The sequence below is a fragment of the Martes martes genome (genome assembly GCF_963455335.1).
Source record: "Martes martes genome assembly, chromosome: 6".
Taxonomy (NCBI): Eukaryota; Metazoa; Chordata; class Mammalia; order Carnivora; family Mustelidae; genus Martes; species Martes martes.
Genome location: NC_137893.1, coordinates 24,496,525 through 24,512,116, shown reverse-complemented (window position 1 = coordinate 24,512,116; position 15,592 = coordinate 24,496,525). Strand labels below are relative to the sequence as shown.

At 39.9% G+C, this 15,592-nt stretch overlaps 1 protein-coding gene across 5 annotated transcripts in view; it reads right to left on the bottom strand.

Annotated features, from left to right (window-relative positions):
* PDSS2 (decaprenyl diphosphate synthase subunit 2) overlaps nucleotides 1-14,011 on the bottom strand; it is a 270,703-nt gene extending 256,692 nt beyond the window's left edge. For 4 of the 5 annotated variants that reach the window (XM_080805612.1, XM_080805613.1, XM_080805611.1 and 1 more), the window contains exon 1: nucleotides 13,441-14,011. In XM_080805612.1, coding sequence (XP_080661738.1) covers nucleotides 13,441-13,736 — 296 coding nt within the window. In that variant the 5' untranslated portion in view covers nucleotides 13,737-14,011. The remainder of the gene's footprint in view (nucleotides 1-13,440) is intronic. The other variant, XM_080805614.1, reaches the window with a different exon arrangement.
* Nucleotides 14,012-15,592: the final 1,581 nt, after the last annotated feature.

Sequence of the window (15,592 nt, the reverse complement as noted above, 5' to 3'; positions counted from 1 at the left end):
CCTACCTATCTGCCTATCTGAGAGGGAGAGAGCATGCCCAGTCAAGAGCAAGAGGGGCAGAGGGAGAGAGTCTTCAAGCAGACTCCCCGCTGAGCATGGAGCCCGAGGAGGGGCTCAACCCCACAACCCATGAGATCACGACCTGAGCAGAAACTAAGAGCTATATGCTCAACCGACTAAGCCACCCAGGCACCCTATTGCCATTTTATTATCCTAACAGCATTTTTTTAAAGTGCAGTTTTGTTTTTTTTTTTAAGATTTTATTTATTTGACAGAGATCACAAGTAGGCAGAGAGGCAGGCAGAGAAAGAGAGGGAGGGAAGCAGGCTCCCCGCTGAGCAGAGAGCCCAACACGGGGCTCGATCCCAGGACCTTGAGATCATGACCTGAGCCGAAGGCAGAGGCTTTAACCCACTGAGCCACCCAGGCGCCCCTAAAGTGCAGTTTTAAATGTCAATGAACTCTAGCTCTTTTTTTCTTTTACACTTCATGCTTTCTAAAAGTTCTCTACTTACTTCAAAGTCACAATTTTTTTCCCTGCGTTTTCTTTTACAATTTTTGTATTTTAGTTTTTATGTTTAGGTATAGGATCCATTTCAAGGTCACTGTTCCTTATGGCATGAGGTTTTCCCCCAGCACCATTTGTTGAAAATACTATCCTTTGCCCACTTAACTGCCTTGCTACCTTTGTCAAAAATGGATTACCAATATACCTGTGGGTCCATTTCAGAACTATATTCAGTCATAGTGATGTATATGCCTGTCTGTACACCAGTCCCTCAGAGTCTTGTTTACTGTAGCTATCTAGAAGTTTTGAAATCATGTGATGCTAGCATTGCACAATTATATTTCAAAATTGTTTTAGCTATTGTGGATTTTTGCAATCACAGATTAATTTTAGATCAGCTATTATCAATTTTGACCAAAAAATCATCTGTAGAAATTTTGATTGGGATTATGCTAAATCTATAGATGAATTTGGGGAAGAACAGACATTTTAATAATATTAACTCTTCCAATCCATGAATTGGGTATATTTATGTCATCTTTAATTTCCCCACCAGTGTTCTATAGCTCTCAATGTACAGACTTTATATATATTTTGTTAAATTTATCCCTCAGCATTTCATGTTTTTTATATTACGGTGAACATTTTGCAAATCCATTTTCCAATTGTTTATTGCTGATATAAGGAAACACAACTGGTTTGTATATTTTGACATTATATAACTTATGTTTGCTATACTCGCTTATCAGCTCTAGTAGCTTTTTTGTAAATTCTTAGGGATTTCCTAGCATGTGACGTTATTTAGTAATTAAGACTTGCTTTTCTTTTCTAACCCAATATGCTTTTAAATTCTTTTTCTTGACTGGCTAGAACTTCTGGTAAAATTTTAACAGAAGAGAAAAGGAGAATATCCTTGAGTCCTGTCATAGAAAACATTCAGTCTTTCACTATTAAGAATATTAGCTATAATTATTCATGGAGCCTCTGTATCAGATTGGAAAGGGTACCTATTGCTATGTCTTCAGTTCACTTATCTTTTCTTCTTCAAGGTCTAATCTACTGTTGAGCCAATCCAGATAAATTTTTTCCTTTTACATATTGAACTTTCAGTTACAGATATTACTTTTTTCAAAAGATTTTATTTATTTATTTGACACAGGGCAGAGAGGCAGGCTCCCTGCTGAGCAGAGAGCCCGATGCAGGGCTCGATCCCAGGACCCTGAGAACATGACCTGAGCCAAAGGTAGAGGCTAAACCCACTGAGCCAACCAGGCACCCCAGAATTTACCTTTACATATTTTTTCTATCACATGTATCATTATTCATGCTTCCTTTTAAAAACTTGAGGACAGGAACCCTCCTACACTGTTGGTGGGAATGCAGGCTGGTAATGCCACTCTGGAAAACAGTATGGAGGTTCCTCAAAAAGTTGAAAATACAGCTACCCTACAATCCAGCAACCGCACTAGTGGGTATGTACCCCAGAGATACAAATGTAGTGATTCGAAGGGTCACCTGCACCCCAATGTTTATAGCAGCAATGTCCACGACAGCCAAACTATGGAAAGAGCCCAAATGTTCAGAGACAGATGAATGGATAAAGAAGATGTGGTCTATATATACAATAGAATATTACGCAGCCATAAAAAAGAAAACTTGCCACTTGCAACGATGTGGGTGGAACTACAGGGTATTATGCTAAGTGAAACAGGTCAATCAGAGAAAGACAATTATCATATGATCTCACTGATTTGTGGAATTTAAGAAACAAAACAGAGGTTCATAGGGGAAGAGAGGAAAAAATAAAAAAGACAAAACCAGAGAGGAAGACAAACCATAAGAGACTCTCAATCATAAGAAACAAACTGAGGTTGCTGGAGGGGAGGTGGTAGGGGGATAGGGCACTTGGGAGAGGGACATTAAGAAGGGCATGTGATGTTACAAGCACTGGGTGTTACATAAGACTGATGAATCATAACCTGTACCTCTGAAACCAATAATACATTATATGTTAATTAATTAATTTAAGTTAAAAAATGTTTTTAAAATTAAAATAAATTTTAAAAAATGAAAATTTGAGCATATTTATAGTAAGTCTTGTCTGCTGATTCCATCATCAGTGTCTTACGGATCTGTTTCTACTGACTGATTTTTCTCCTGGTATATGTTATATTTTCCTGCTTCTTGAAATGTCCTGTAATTCTTAATTGGATATTGGATATTGTTAAATTGTGCTGTTGAGTGACTGGATTTTAATCTTCCTTTTAAGAATTTCGGTGTGCTTTGGCTGGCAGTTCAACTACTTTTGGGTCAGCTTGATCTTTTCGAGACTTGTTGTTTAGCTTTATTAGGGAGGTTCTCGAGCAGTCTACCCTCTAAAGCAGGTTTGACCCTATTACTGAGGCATAATTTTCTGGGGTCTTCACTGAGTGCCTGGCTGTTTAACAAAGTCTTTCCATAATGTCCAGTTAGAACTCAGATGCCTCCCAGCTCTGTGAGAACTCTGAGAACTGCCAGCTTATAGCTCCCCAGCCTCACGGATTTTCATCCTACACATGTGCTGCTCATACTTAAATAGACTCAGGTGGGTACCTCAGCTGTCTGGAGCCTTTCTCTGTATACTCCCTCCCCTTCCATATTCTGCCCCACAATTTCCTGCTGCCTTCGCTTCCCCAAAATCTGATCTGTCTCAAACTCACTGATAACACCATCCTCTGCTCATGTTCCCCTCTCTGTGTGGCTATTTGGAAAATACCTCCCAGCACAAAGCCAGAGTGATAGTTTTCATCTCATCTGTTTTCCCTTTCATAGAATCACAATCCTATACTGCCTCGTACTCCAAGAATACAACTGTTTCATATTTTTTGTCCAGTTTTCTATTTGTTTAGCATTCATTACTCTGTCTTGGCAGAAGCGACATATATGTTCAACCTATCCTTTTTGTCTCATCCCATCCCATGTTCAGACCACACCAAACTACTACTTCTCTACCGCTGACTAAGCAATTTCTTCTCTTTTATATCCCTGCCTTGGTCATTTCCTTTCCATCCAACATGACCCAACTCTTAGGTCATCTTATCTTTGAAAGTCTTCAATTTTCTGTAGAGATTTTTTTTTTATCCCTGTCTCTACAGCATATCATTCACACATACTATAGCATATATCCCAAGGTACTCTCACTATTAGCACATCTCCCCACTGAAATGAATTTCAATAATGAAAATTGCTAACACTTGGATACTTTTTATGTGCCAGATACTCTTCTAAGCACTTTACCTATATTTACCCATTTAATCTTCATAAAACCCTAAGATATAGGTACTGTTATTATTCTCATTTTACAAATGAGGAAACTAAAACACAAAAAGATTAAGGAAATTGCTTGAGATCACATAGCTTTGTAGTTGTAGAGACAGGATATAAATCTAAACAGTCTGATTGTAGAGCTCATGCTCACTATTCCGTCTCTGATGAATTCCTGAAGGGAAGCAACTGTGTCTTATTCTTGTTTGTACATTCCATGCCAAGAGCACCTCAAATATTTGTGGAATGAATTAAAATTTTTAATTTTCTTCTAGTCATCCAAAAAAAAAAAAAAAAGTCCTTCATAAGTAACATAGGTTTTCAGTCAGTAATTACGGAACTGAATCTAGAAAAGGTCTTTTATAAACATGGAAGAGACTAAAATTAAATTTCTAATAATAAATTCAAAGATCTCTGAAGAATTTTAACACGCAGAAAAGACTAATAAGGCTTTATAGGTAGCCAAGTAACTGTAGTGAACTCAGGAACAAAAAGTATCTGCCAAGGAATCAACACCCCCTTAGAGAGAGATGAAATGTCATAATTTGTCTCCATTAAATGATACTAAATTAGTACTACCTATGTAAATGTGCAATAGATATCAAGGCAAAAGTAAGAAGATAAGAGTATTTAAACAAAAATTTCATCCTAAAAGCCAAATATGTCAACAGTAATCAACGAAAACAAGTAAGGCCATATTACTCAATATGTATAAACAACAAAAATTTAATTCTATGTGAAAAAAGTAAGTCATTACCTTAGAAACAATAAAGTGTCCTCCATATGATCATTGAAAACATTTCAGTTCTTGACAGTAGGTATATATAAAACTAAAAGTACTTCAAACGAAATAATACAGGAATGGCCTGCCTTTCAAAAGCTCACATTAGAGCCACTTTGCTTCAAAAAGACATATGTTAGTTCACTGACCACGAGAAATACAAAGAGGATTTTCACTTTTATGAAAAAAGGCAAAAAGCAAAAATAGCGTTCAACATTTGTTTTGCAGTGAGCCGTTACAGAAGCAGCACGCACCCGGAGCAGGGAGACTGGAACTGCCAAGCTCCTTCTCTGGGAACTACACTTAGCATCTTAGCATCAAACTGCCGTAGCTTCGAACTGTATCTGTGAGCACCTGTGCTTTATCTCGATTTATTTTGTGGATTCATTAGCAAGATGTGTCCTAAGATATCAAAAAAAGCCTAAGGGAGATTATTTTTTGGGTCTGGGAATACTCAGAAAGTTTACCATATAAATTAATGGTAATTGCTTCTTTTGCTTGATGCCATTTTGGCTTATCGAAGGTTTTATAGAAATGCTCTACTTTCAGATAGTAGGGGAGATCTGTAATGATTTATACAGAAATTTAAATGATTAAAAATTAAAAATATATATTTTGCACAAGTGGATAATCACATTTAATCAGCAAGGTAATAACAAACCATAGGGTACAAGTTGTGAGGAAATAAGGGTTGATATACTGTTGCCACATTCAACCTCTACCACGTTACCAATCTATATCACATACCTGGCCTTCTAGTCCATCCTACAGCCTACTGTCCAGCTTGGACAGGTCCACAATCTCTCATCCAAAGTCCCTGAAACCAATTCAAAATTTTTCTGATTTTAGGAAAGTGCATTTTACCCTGCACTCCAGTAGGATCTGGGGCAGCTCCCTGTAATCAAACACATGAATATTTCTGCAGCAAAAATGCATGAATATTCACATTAAGTGGAATAAAGAAAGACTATAAATAATCGCTCATCAGTTCAGGTCAGATTTATGAGCCTGAAAAAACATTCTGTTTTCTGAGCCTTTAGGATTTTTAAATAGTAGGAAAAGGATCATAGATCTGTGTTACCACATTGCATCCAATCTGCTCACTCCCTGCTTGAGAAATGACAATGGCTCCCTTACCTGCCATATTCAATTACAACACTAATTTCTATACTAGTATAGAAATGGCAACACCTTTAGAAATCATTTATTCAAACTCCTTACTTCATTGCTTAGGAAACTAAAGCCCAGAAAACATGGAATAACTTGCCTTGGGTCATACCGTTACCTACTGACAGGATAAAACTAGAACATGCAGGTCTCCTGTCTCCTAAGCCTACTGCATGTTTGTTGGTTAATTCACTAATTCATTCTCCCTCTCAATTCAAAGTGATTCTTTTCAGCTTTTTAAAATAATTAAATAATTACAGACTCACAGAAAGTTACAAAAATAGTATTGAGTCATATGAATCCTTTACCTGGCTTTCCTCAGTCTTCAGCTGTAATACAGTATATGAAAACCGAAAATTAACATTCGTCCATTAGTGTTAACAAAACTACAGACCTAGGAGCCTGAGTGGTTCAGTCAGTTGAGTGTATCATTCTTGGTTTTGGCTCAGGTCATAATCTCATGGATTGTGAGACCAAGCCCCACGTTAGGCTCTGCACTCAGCACCGGGTCTGCTTCAATTCTCTCCCTCTGCCATCCCCCTGCTCTTTCTCTATCAAATAAATAAATCTTAAGACAAAACAAAACACAAAACTACAGTCTTATTCCATTTTCAGCATTTTTCTTAACCTGTATTCATTTGTATGTGTCAGTGTACATAGTTTTAAGCACCTTTATCCCGTGTATAGATTCATGTTACTACTATCAAAATCAAGATACTAAAATGTTTAAAAAAAAAAAAAAGATACTGAAATGTTCCATCACAACAAAATACCTCTTTGTATTTATGTCCTCCCTGCTGCCCACTCTGTCCCTGACTCTAGCAAGCATTAATCTGTCCTCCATCTCCATAGTTTTGTCCTTTTGAGAATGTTGTATAAATGGAATCATACAGTATTACAGGGGCCAAGGGCAGGCTGTCCCAAGATTGGCTACTTTGGCATGAACATTATTTTGAGTTAAAAGCAATCGAAACCCAGCAGATCAAGGAAAAACTCTTCACCTCCCCCTCAACTGCATGCTCATACCAGGAAGAGAGCTATTAACAGAGACTCCTCTTTCCCTGAGAAACTTATCTGAATAATTGGGCAACATTTGTTTCCAAATATGTCCTTTCACCTTCCTGCTAATGATCTTTCTCCCCTTTGTAATACCCAGACCCCTCCTCCTCTTCTTAGCCCATATAACAATCTCCTTGCTTCATTTCTTTGGAATTTCATGTCTATGTGAATTCCCCACATATATGCTATTAAATTTGATTTTCTCCTGTTAATCTCTCTCACGTCCTTTTGATTCTTAGTCCAGCTAGAAGGATCTTGAAGGGCAGAGGAAATTCTCCCTTTCCAACAATATATAAACTTCTGAGATTGACTTTTTCTTTGTGGTAAGACACACATAAAATTTACCATCTTAGCCATTTTTTAAGTGTACAGTTCACTATATACACAATGTTGTGCAACCAATCTCCAGAACTTTTTCATCTTACAAAACTGAAACTCTATGCCCTTGGCAACCACCATTTTACTTTCTGTGAATGGGACTACTCTAGATACCTCATATCAATGGAATAATATGGTATCTGTCTTCTTATGACTGGCTCATTTGACTTAACATAATGTCCTCAAGGTTCACCATGTTGCAACATGTGCCAGAATTTCCTTTCTAAGGCTGAATAATATTCCATTATATGTACACAATATTTTGTTTATCCATTCACCTACTGATGGACATCCAGGCTGCTTCCACCACTAGGCTATTGCAAATAATTCTGCCACGAACATGGGTGAACGGACATCTCTTTGAGACCCTGCTTTCAATTTTTTTTGGCTATATACCCAGAAGTGAAATTGTTGGATCACATGGTAATTCTTTCTTTAATTTTTCTGTGGAATCATCATACTGTATTCTGTAGTGGCTTTTTACATTCCCACCAGTAGTATGGATTAACTTATCCCATTCACCCTAATTCTTTCCAGGTTCATTCAAATTGTTGTATGAATAAATAGTTCAGTTATTTTCATTGTTGAACAGGGTTTCATTGCATGGCTGCAATATCGTTTGTTCAACAATTCACCATTGAATGACATCTGGGTTATTCCAATTTGGGGCTATTACATATAAAGTTGCTATAACATTTGAGTATAGGGTGTTTTTTTTTTAATATTTTATTTATTTGTCTGATAGAGAGTGAGAGTGAGCGAGCACAAGCTAGGAAGCAGCAGCCAGAGGGAGAAGCAGGCTCCCCGCCAAGCAGGGAGCCCGATGCGGGACTCGATCCCAGGACCCCAGGATCATGACCTGAGCTGAAGGCAAACACTTAACCGACTGAGCCATCCAGGAGTCCCTGAGTACAGGTTTTGACCTAAGTTTTTACTTCTCTGGAGTAAATTCTCTGGAGTACGATTGCTGGTTTGTATGGGAAGTGTATGTTTAATTTTATAAGAAACTGCCAAGCGGTTTCTCAGTGCGGCTGTACCATTTTTACATTCCCATTAGCAACATTAAAAGAAATCTGGTTTCATTTCTCCGCATCTTCACGAGGATATCAGATTGTCCGTACTTTACATTTTAGCCTATCTAGCAGGTAAGTAGCAGTTACCTTATCACGGTTTTAATTTACATTTTTCTAATGGCTAATGTTACATATGCTTACCTGCCACCTTCTCATATACTTACTTGTTATCTTTACTTTTTGCTCATTTTCTAATTGTATTGTTTACCTTCTTAGCCATTGAGTTCAGAGAGTTCTTTACATATTCTGGATACCAGTCCTTCAGATATTTGATTTGCAAATATTTTCTCCTCATCTCTGGCTAATCTTTGCATTCTATTAAGAGGGTCTTTTATAAAGACTTTAATTTTTTTTAAGATTTTATTTATTTGACAGAGAGATAGAGAGCACAAGTAAGCAGAGTAGCAGGCAGAGGGAGAGAAAGAAGCAGGCTCTCTACTGAGCAGGGAGCCCAATGCAGGGCTCAATCCCAGGACCCTGGAATCATGACCTGAGCCAAAGGCAGCTGCTTAACCAACTGAGCCACCCAGGCACCCCTACAAAGACTTTAATTTTGATGAAGTCAAATTCCTGACTTTTTTTTCTCTTATGAAATGGGGTTTTGGTATTATGTCTAGTAACTGTTTACCTAGCCCCAAGTCATGGAGATGTTTTCTATTTTTCTTCTAAAAGTTATACAGTTTTACATTTCACATTTAAATTCATTTTACATTGATCTCACAGGTATCCATGTTCCTTTTTTTTTTCCTTAAGGTGTGAGGTATAGGTCAGGGTTCGTTTTTTTGCCAGTGATGTCCAATCATTCCAGCACCTTGTTAAAAAGACTATTCTCCCTCCACTGAATTGCTTTTGTACCTTTGTCAAAAATCAATTGGGCATATTTGTGTTGGTCTATTTCTGGGTTCTCTATTCTGTTCCTTCGATCTGTCTATTCCTCTGCCAATACCACATTGTCTTGATCAATGAAATTATATCTATGACTTGACATAATATAGAATGATTCCTCCTACCTTTCCCCCCCAATAGTGTTTTAACTATTTTAATTCCTTTCTTGCTGTTCATTTTACTTTACTGCACTTGCTTTTCAGGTCCTCCCTATACCGAGAAGAAGTTTGACAGCCTAGGGAAGAAAGGAGAAAAAAGAATCACAAAGGAAATGATATGTAATATACTACAACCACCCTAAAATATTACCTATGTAATTTCTTCTTCTTTTTTTTTAAGATTTTATGTATTTATTTGAGACAGAGACAGCAAGCACAGAGGGAGAGTGAGAGGGAGAAGCAGACTCCCCACTGAGCACGGAGCCCTCACGTGGCTCAATCTTATGACCCTGAGATCATGACCTAAGCCAAAATCAAGAGTCTGGTGCTTAACCAACTATGCCGCCCAGGTGCCCTAAGATTTTAAATTTAATCTCACTTCTGAATGTGTTAGAGTACACTTCTAGGCTCTTTTTCCTTTCCTGATGAGATGGCATAGGTAAAGAAAGAGAAGGTAGTGAATAATAAATTATAGTGATTTCCTTACCAAAAATCCCACCCTTCACCTAAATTTTAGGGTATCAGACATGATTCATCTCTAACATACCATGTAGATTTAAACAAAAAGTAAAATGACCCAAGGGGTTAGAATATTGATTTAAGTAAATAACAGACACCCAAAATATGACACTGTAAAAGAATTTACCAAGTCCAGTTTCCTATGTTTAACTAAATCAACTACAAGGGGTCTTTCCGTCCTTGGCTAACATAATGACAGCATCTTCTTCTTTTCTTTTCTTTTTTTTTTTTTTTTTTAAAGAAAGGCAGAATGCCACATGCAGCACCTCATTTGAATGTGTCTGCAGTCTTAGAAGCTTCACTACCTTACGTTCTCCTACAAATGGACCTTGAGAGCTTTTTCGGAGGTCCTAGCAGGGGACTGCAGCTACTCGTATATCCTTGATGGAAGAACAGTCCTCTCCTCTAACGGGGAAGGTGGTCTTCTTCAACAGAGCACACAGCTTCAGGAGGGACCCACATGGAGCAGTGAGGGAGGAAGGGGACACCTACCTAGCCAGCTGGATCAGCCGAATCAACCCTGGCAATCAATGGGGTGACAGATGTTGCAGCCAGATAACCCTCACATCCTTCCTCTTAATTATCAATGCTTTGCTGATAAGATTTCAACAAAGCAAGGTGTACATCATTCAAAAATATATATAGTTGCTTAATCCATGTTTTTAGCTATAATTTACAATAATCAGTCTGCCTACCCTATCAAACACTTGCTCCACTACTAAAACAGATAAATATAGGACATCCTCCCCAAAAGTTTTTTTGTTCTGCCCGTGAGTTCAGACTGTTTAAATAAATTGTGATACACTATCAAAGAATAATAAAACTACATGCACCTTAGCTCTTTCTTTTCTCACAAAATAAAACAATTCATACATGTTACCACCTTTACTGCAACTTACTTATTTTGTTCCTCTCTACTTCTTTCACTGTGCTATGGTACTGGGCAGTCAGGGCAAGCTACAACCAGGAAATTTTAGAGCCAATTAGTCTTACAAGCTTTCATCTAGTTTGTCTCTGGGTGGCTTTAGAAGGGATCTTCTCCAACACCCCTTCTAATGCTCTGGCAACTAAGTAGATGAATTACAACTCTCAGAATATACACATTAATAAGGCTTTTTCCAGCTCTGCCCTTTTCACTTCTATGTCTTATTACAAAGACAATAATATGCACAATGCAACGTACTACTACGAGCCCTGCCACTAACACTACCATTACCACCACATGCAGTGAAACCCACTATTTGATTAGCAAAAATTAAGAAACTTCAAGGCTCTAGTGCTATGAGAACATGGAGTAATCTGAACTCAGACATTGCTCATGAGAGTAGCAGCTGGTACAATCACTTTGGAAAGCAGTTTGCTATTATTTACTAAAACTGAACGCGTGCATACACTCCTCCTCCATCTAGTCTCTCAAGACAAGTACACCTGGAGACATGCGCAAGCACATTCACAGCAGCATTTTTCATAACACAAAAATTCAAACCACCCAAATGCTGAGAGAAGGCTATGGCATATTCAAACAACAGGATTTCATACACCAGTGAAAAACTAATGAAGTACAATTAAGCGCGACATGGACAAATCTTAGGAACAATTACGGATAAAAAAGTAAGCATAGCAGACTACAAGCAATAAGCTACCATATTTATAAATTTCAAAAGTGAGCAAAATTTAACATATTATTTAGAGAAACACCAATATAACTTTTAAAAAGGAAAAACAAACACAAAATCCAGTACACTGGGATTTAGGGATGTGGACTGGGGAGTACAGATAGTTTCAAAAGAATTGGTAGTTACAGCTTTTAAATTAGATGGTAAGCTCATTAGTTTCATTAATAAGCCTTAAAACATATAAGTACATATGTATGTGTGTGTGTGTGTGTGTGTGTGTCTTTTGAGTGTATAACATCTAAAGTCTACAGAGAATTAACATTCTAACTACAGGACACGTTTAGCCCACTGATAAGATGATATTCCTGATATTGGAAACAATGCCGACAAGTAAAACCACTTTATTGTTATTCGGTCACTTCTGTAGTAACAAAGAAACGACAGGTATCTGAAAAAATTATACCAAGAGGGTAAGCAAGAGAAGTAGGGGTGGCCGGAAAAGAGTAACATAAGGGATCCTTGTGGTGACAGAAATGTTCTGCATCTTGATTGTATCAATGTCAATAATCTACTTGTGATACCAGAGTATGGTTATGCCAGATGTTACCATTGGGAGAAACGGGTAAAGGGTACATTGGATCTCTATTATTTCTTCCAACAGCATGTGAATCTATAACTACCTCAAAATAAGTTTAATTTTAAAAAGGAAAACGGGGGAAAAAAAGATAATTTTTGTCTAGGTTTTCTCCACCTTGGTACTATTGACATTGGGAGGCCCGTAATTCTTCATTGTAGGGTCTGTGCTGGGCATTATAGGGTGTTTAACAGCATCCCTGGCCTCTACCTACTAAGTGCCAATAGCATGCCCCAGGCATGACATCTCCATATACTACCAAATGTTCCCGAGGGGGCAAAACTGCCCCATTTGAGAACTAATTACAGCTCTACTCACAAAAGCAAGAGCTGTGGAAATGTTCCCAGTTGAAGGAGATGAAAGAGACATGACTATTAACTGTAATACGTGATCCTAGGCTAGATCCTGAACTAGAGAGGAAAGGATACTATAAAGGACATTTCTGGGTCAATTAACAAAACTGGAATATCAATGGTATATTAACAAAGTATTGTATCAATACTAAATGTGTTTAAATTGACTACTGTAAAGAATATTCCTACGCTTAGGAAATACACAATTACATATTTAGGCATAAGGGACCATGATGTATGCACTCTACTCTCAAATAATTCATTAAAAATGTGTGTATTTACACATAAATGTAAATAGTATGTACATATGTTTAGAATAGGGGATCTGAATAAAAGGTATGCAGCTGTGTTCTTATTTTTATTCTTGCAACTTTTCTGTATGCTTGAAATTATTTTCAAATAAAAAAGGTTTTTGTTCGTTTGTTTTTACTGGAAGCATAAGTTGTGGTCTTAAAATCCTAATGGCAAGTTTCACAGTAGTAGTCCAGAATAAGTGATAAAAATCCCAAGAGGACAGTGACTACTGACTGGATAGATTCTTACTTTAAGGCTGGGATATTCGTTGCAAAGAACTGTCTACCTTCAGCAACATCTCCCCCTCTCCATTTTTTTCTGGAGGCGACCACTGGAACAGTCCGGAACCGAAAATCAATGTATCCTATTTTTAAATTTCCACAAAGTGACTTAAACCCACATCCCTACTCGATTTCTCTACAATTCACTGAGGCATCTTTACCCTCAATAACTAAGAAAGAAAAACGCGAGAAGACTACAGGTGCTTTCTCAAAACTAAACCACTTATCCGCTCAGCCGAGCAAATGGAGAAGAAAGTTAAGTTGAGTGGACTAGAGAAGAGACAACATCAAATGTCCAGGAGAGCTAAGGAAAGAAAGGGGTAAAAAGAAATAAGCAGGGAGTCAGTCTGAGCGAGGCAGGGGGTGTCGGCCAGGAAAAAGGACTCGAGTGGGTGCGAGCGTGTCAGGAGGATAGGGAGTAAGTAGCTCACCTGGCCGTGGTAAGCAGAGGGTGCTGAGTCCCCACCAGCTTCCGCACCTGCATAGCGATGTTGCTGAGCTCGTCGCTCAGCAGGCAGCGGAGGCTCATGAAAGACGTGGGATAGCCCACGATCTTCTCTGCCTCTGACACCACTTGGTTCCAGTGGCCCGGGGACCTGGAGGACTGACCACGCCAGGAGCCCACCGAGGAGATGGTATCGAGGGACGGGGACCACCACCAGCGACGCGGGGAACCCGACACCCCGAGATAACGGGGCAAGCGCAACAGCAGCTGCCGAAGGCTCATAGTTTGAGTCTGGGAATGTCAGGGACTTGGGGGTGTCCGGAGGTGGCGCGAGGAACAAACCAGGGGCAGAGGATGAACTTGCAGGAACTAGAAGAAACCGGCAACTCCTGACCCTCAGAGAAGGGTGAGTTCTTGGAATCGTGACCAGAAAAGCACTTTAACTGCAGCTTTCAGCGCTTCGGGTTACACAAACAACTGCCCGAGCTCAGCACTGCCCCCGGCTATCTGGGTAGAAACCACGGCCGCCTCCTAATTGGGGGATGCCATATTGGCGAGATGGAATACGGCCTGTCGTAAAGATAGAGGCGGGTAGTTCAGGAGCAAAGACTGTTCCCTACTTTATGGCACAGTCGTGAACACCCCCCGAAGGGGCGGGGCTTTGGAGGTGAGTCCCGGAAGGCGATGGGGTAGGGCGAAAGCTTAAGCTCCTCCCACACCCCCTCCTCTCCCAAGGTTGGGAAGACTTCGGTATCCCAGGAGTAGGTTAGGTCGTGGGAGCTGGCGAGTAGTACAGTCATGTTCGGAACTTGGGCCCAGTCTGAGTCATCAGGGCATGCCCAACGCCCAGCACAGAGTGGCGCACAGAAATATTTGTGTAATGGACGAGAGTCGGTGTCTGCCAAGCCTCTTTTCACGGCTCCCAGCCCGCCCGGACGGAAGGGCGCCAGGCAGAGGTGCCGGTTCCCCTGGGAAGCCTCTCACAGCTGTCCACCATCCCCTGGCAGGGGTAGTGGACCGGTGTGAGGGCGGCCCTCAGGGCGACTGGCCTTGGGGAGCTACGGTTCGCTGGTCAGTAGTGGGACGCTAAGTCAAGGCGTGTGACTGAGCCCTCTTCGCCCTCAGTTCCCAACCGGACGGAAGGTGGCGTGGCCCGGCGGAAAGGGTTCTTTTTCCCCAAGGAATGCCCTTGATCCTTGTCTAATCACCAGCCTCCCCGCTGAGTCTCGGTTTCCCCCTGGGTACGGCCCAGGCAGAAGCAGCCATGCCTCCACAGGGGTGCAGAGGGGCCCGGGCCCACCCTCTCTTGTCTTTTCCCTCGGAAGGACGCTCCGTTCACCACTAGGATTCAAAACCGGATCACCCACCGTAGTGCTTTTCACTTACGGCTCATGATTAGCTCATTTTATCCCCAAAACAACTCCATTAAGTAGGTAGTGTTAGTATTCTCCATGTTTCATGTGAGAAAACTGAGGCACATCCAAGTTGTGTAAATGGTCAAAGGCCACACCAGGCCTTGAACAGGGGTGTTACCTCAGGCAATCAGGTTTCTGCATCCATGATCTTAACCACAGCATTACGTGAAGTAACAACCTACTAACCATTCCTTACTCTTTATTGCTGAGGGGAAGCAGTCAATGTGGTTATCATTCAAGCAATGCTACCTTTTCTTTTTTCAGGTATACCTAGTATCCTGCCCCTTTTCTCATCACCCAAAGCAAGTGTTAAAAAACAAAACAAAACAAAACAAAACAACCCTGGTTAGGGGCGCCTGGTGGCTCACTGGGTCAGGTAGTGATCTCAGAGTGCTAGGATCCAGCCCTGCCTCTGGATCCCTCTGAGCCTGGAGCTTCTCCCTCTCCCTCTGCTCTTACACCCTCCCTTTTTCTCTCTCTCTCCCAAATACATAAATAAACAAACCCTTGTTCATAATGAAAGATGTGTTACCCAATTTTACACTCTTAAAAATAGCTTGTAAAACTCGCTTCAACGTTCAAAGTGCTTTCAAATTTATGATTGATATTTTTCAAATTAGTATCATGCACAATACTGGACTAGATTCAGGCTACAGATAAAAATGTAGACTTAAAAAAGTACGAAAAGAGTACTCATTTTGCAGAAAGATGCTTTTCTCTACA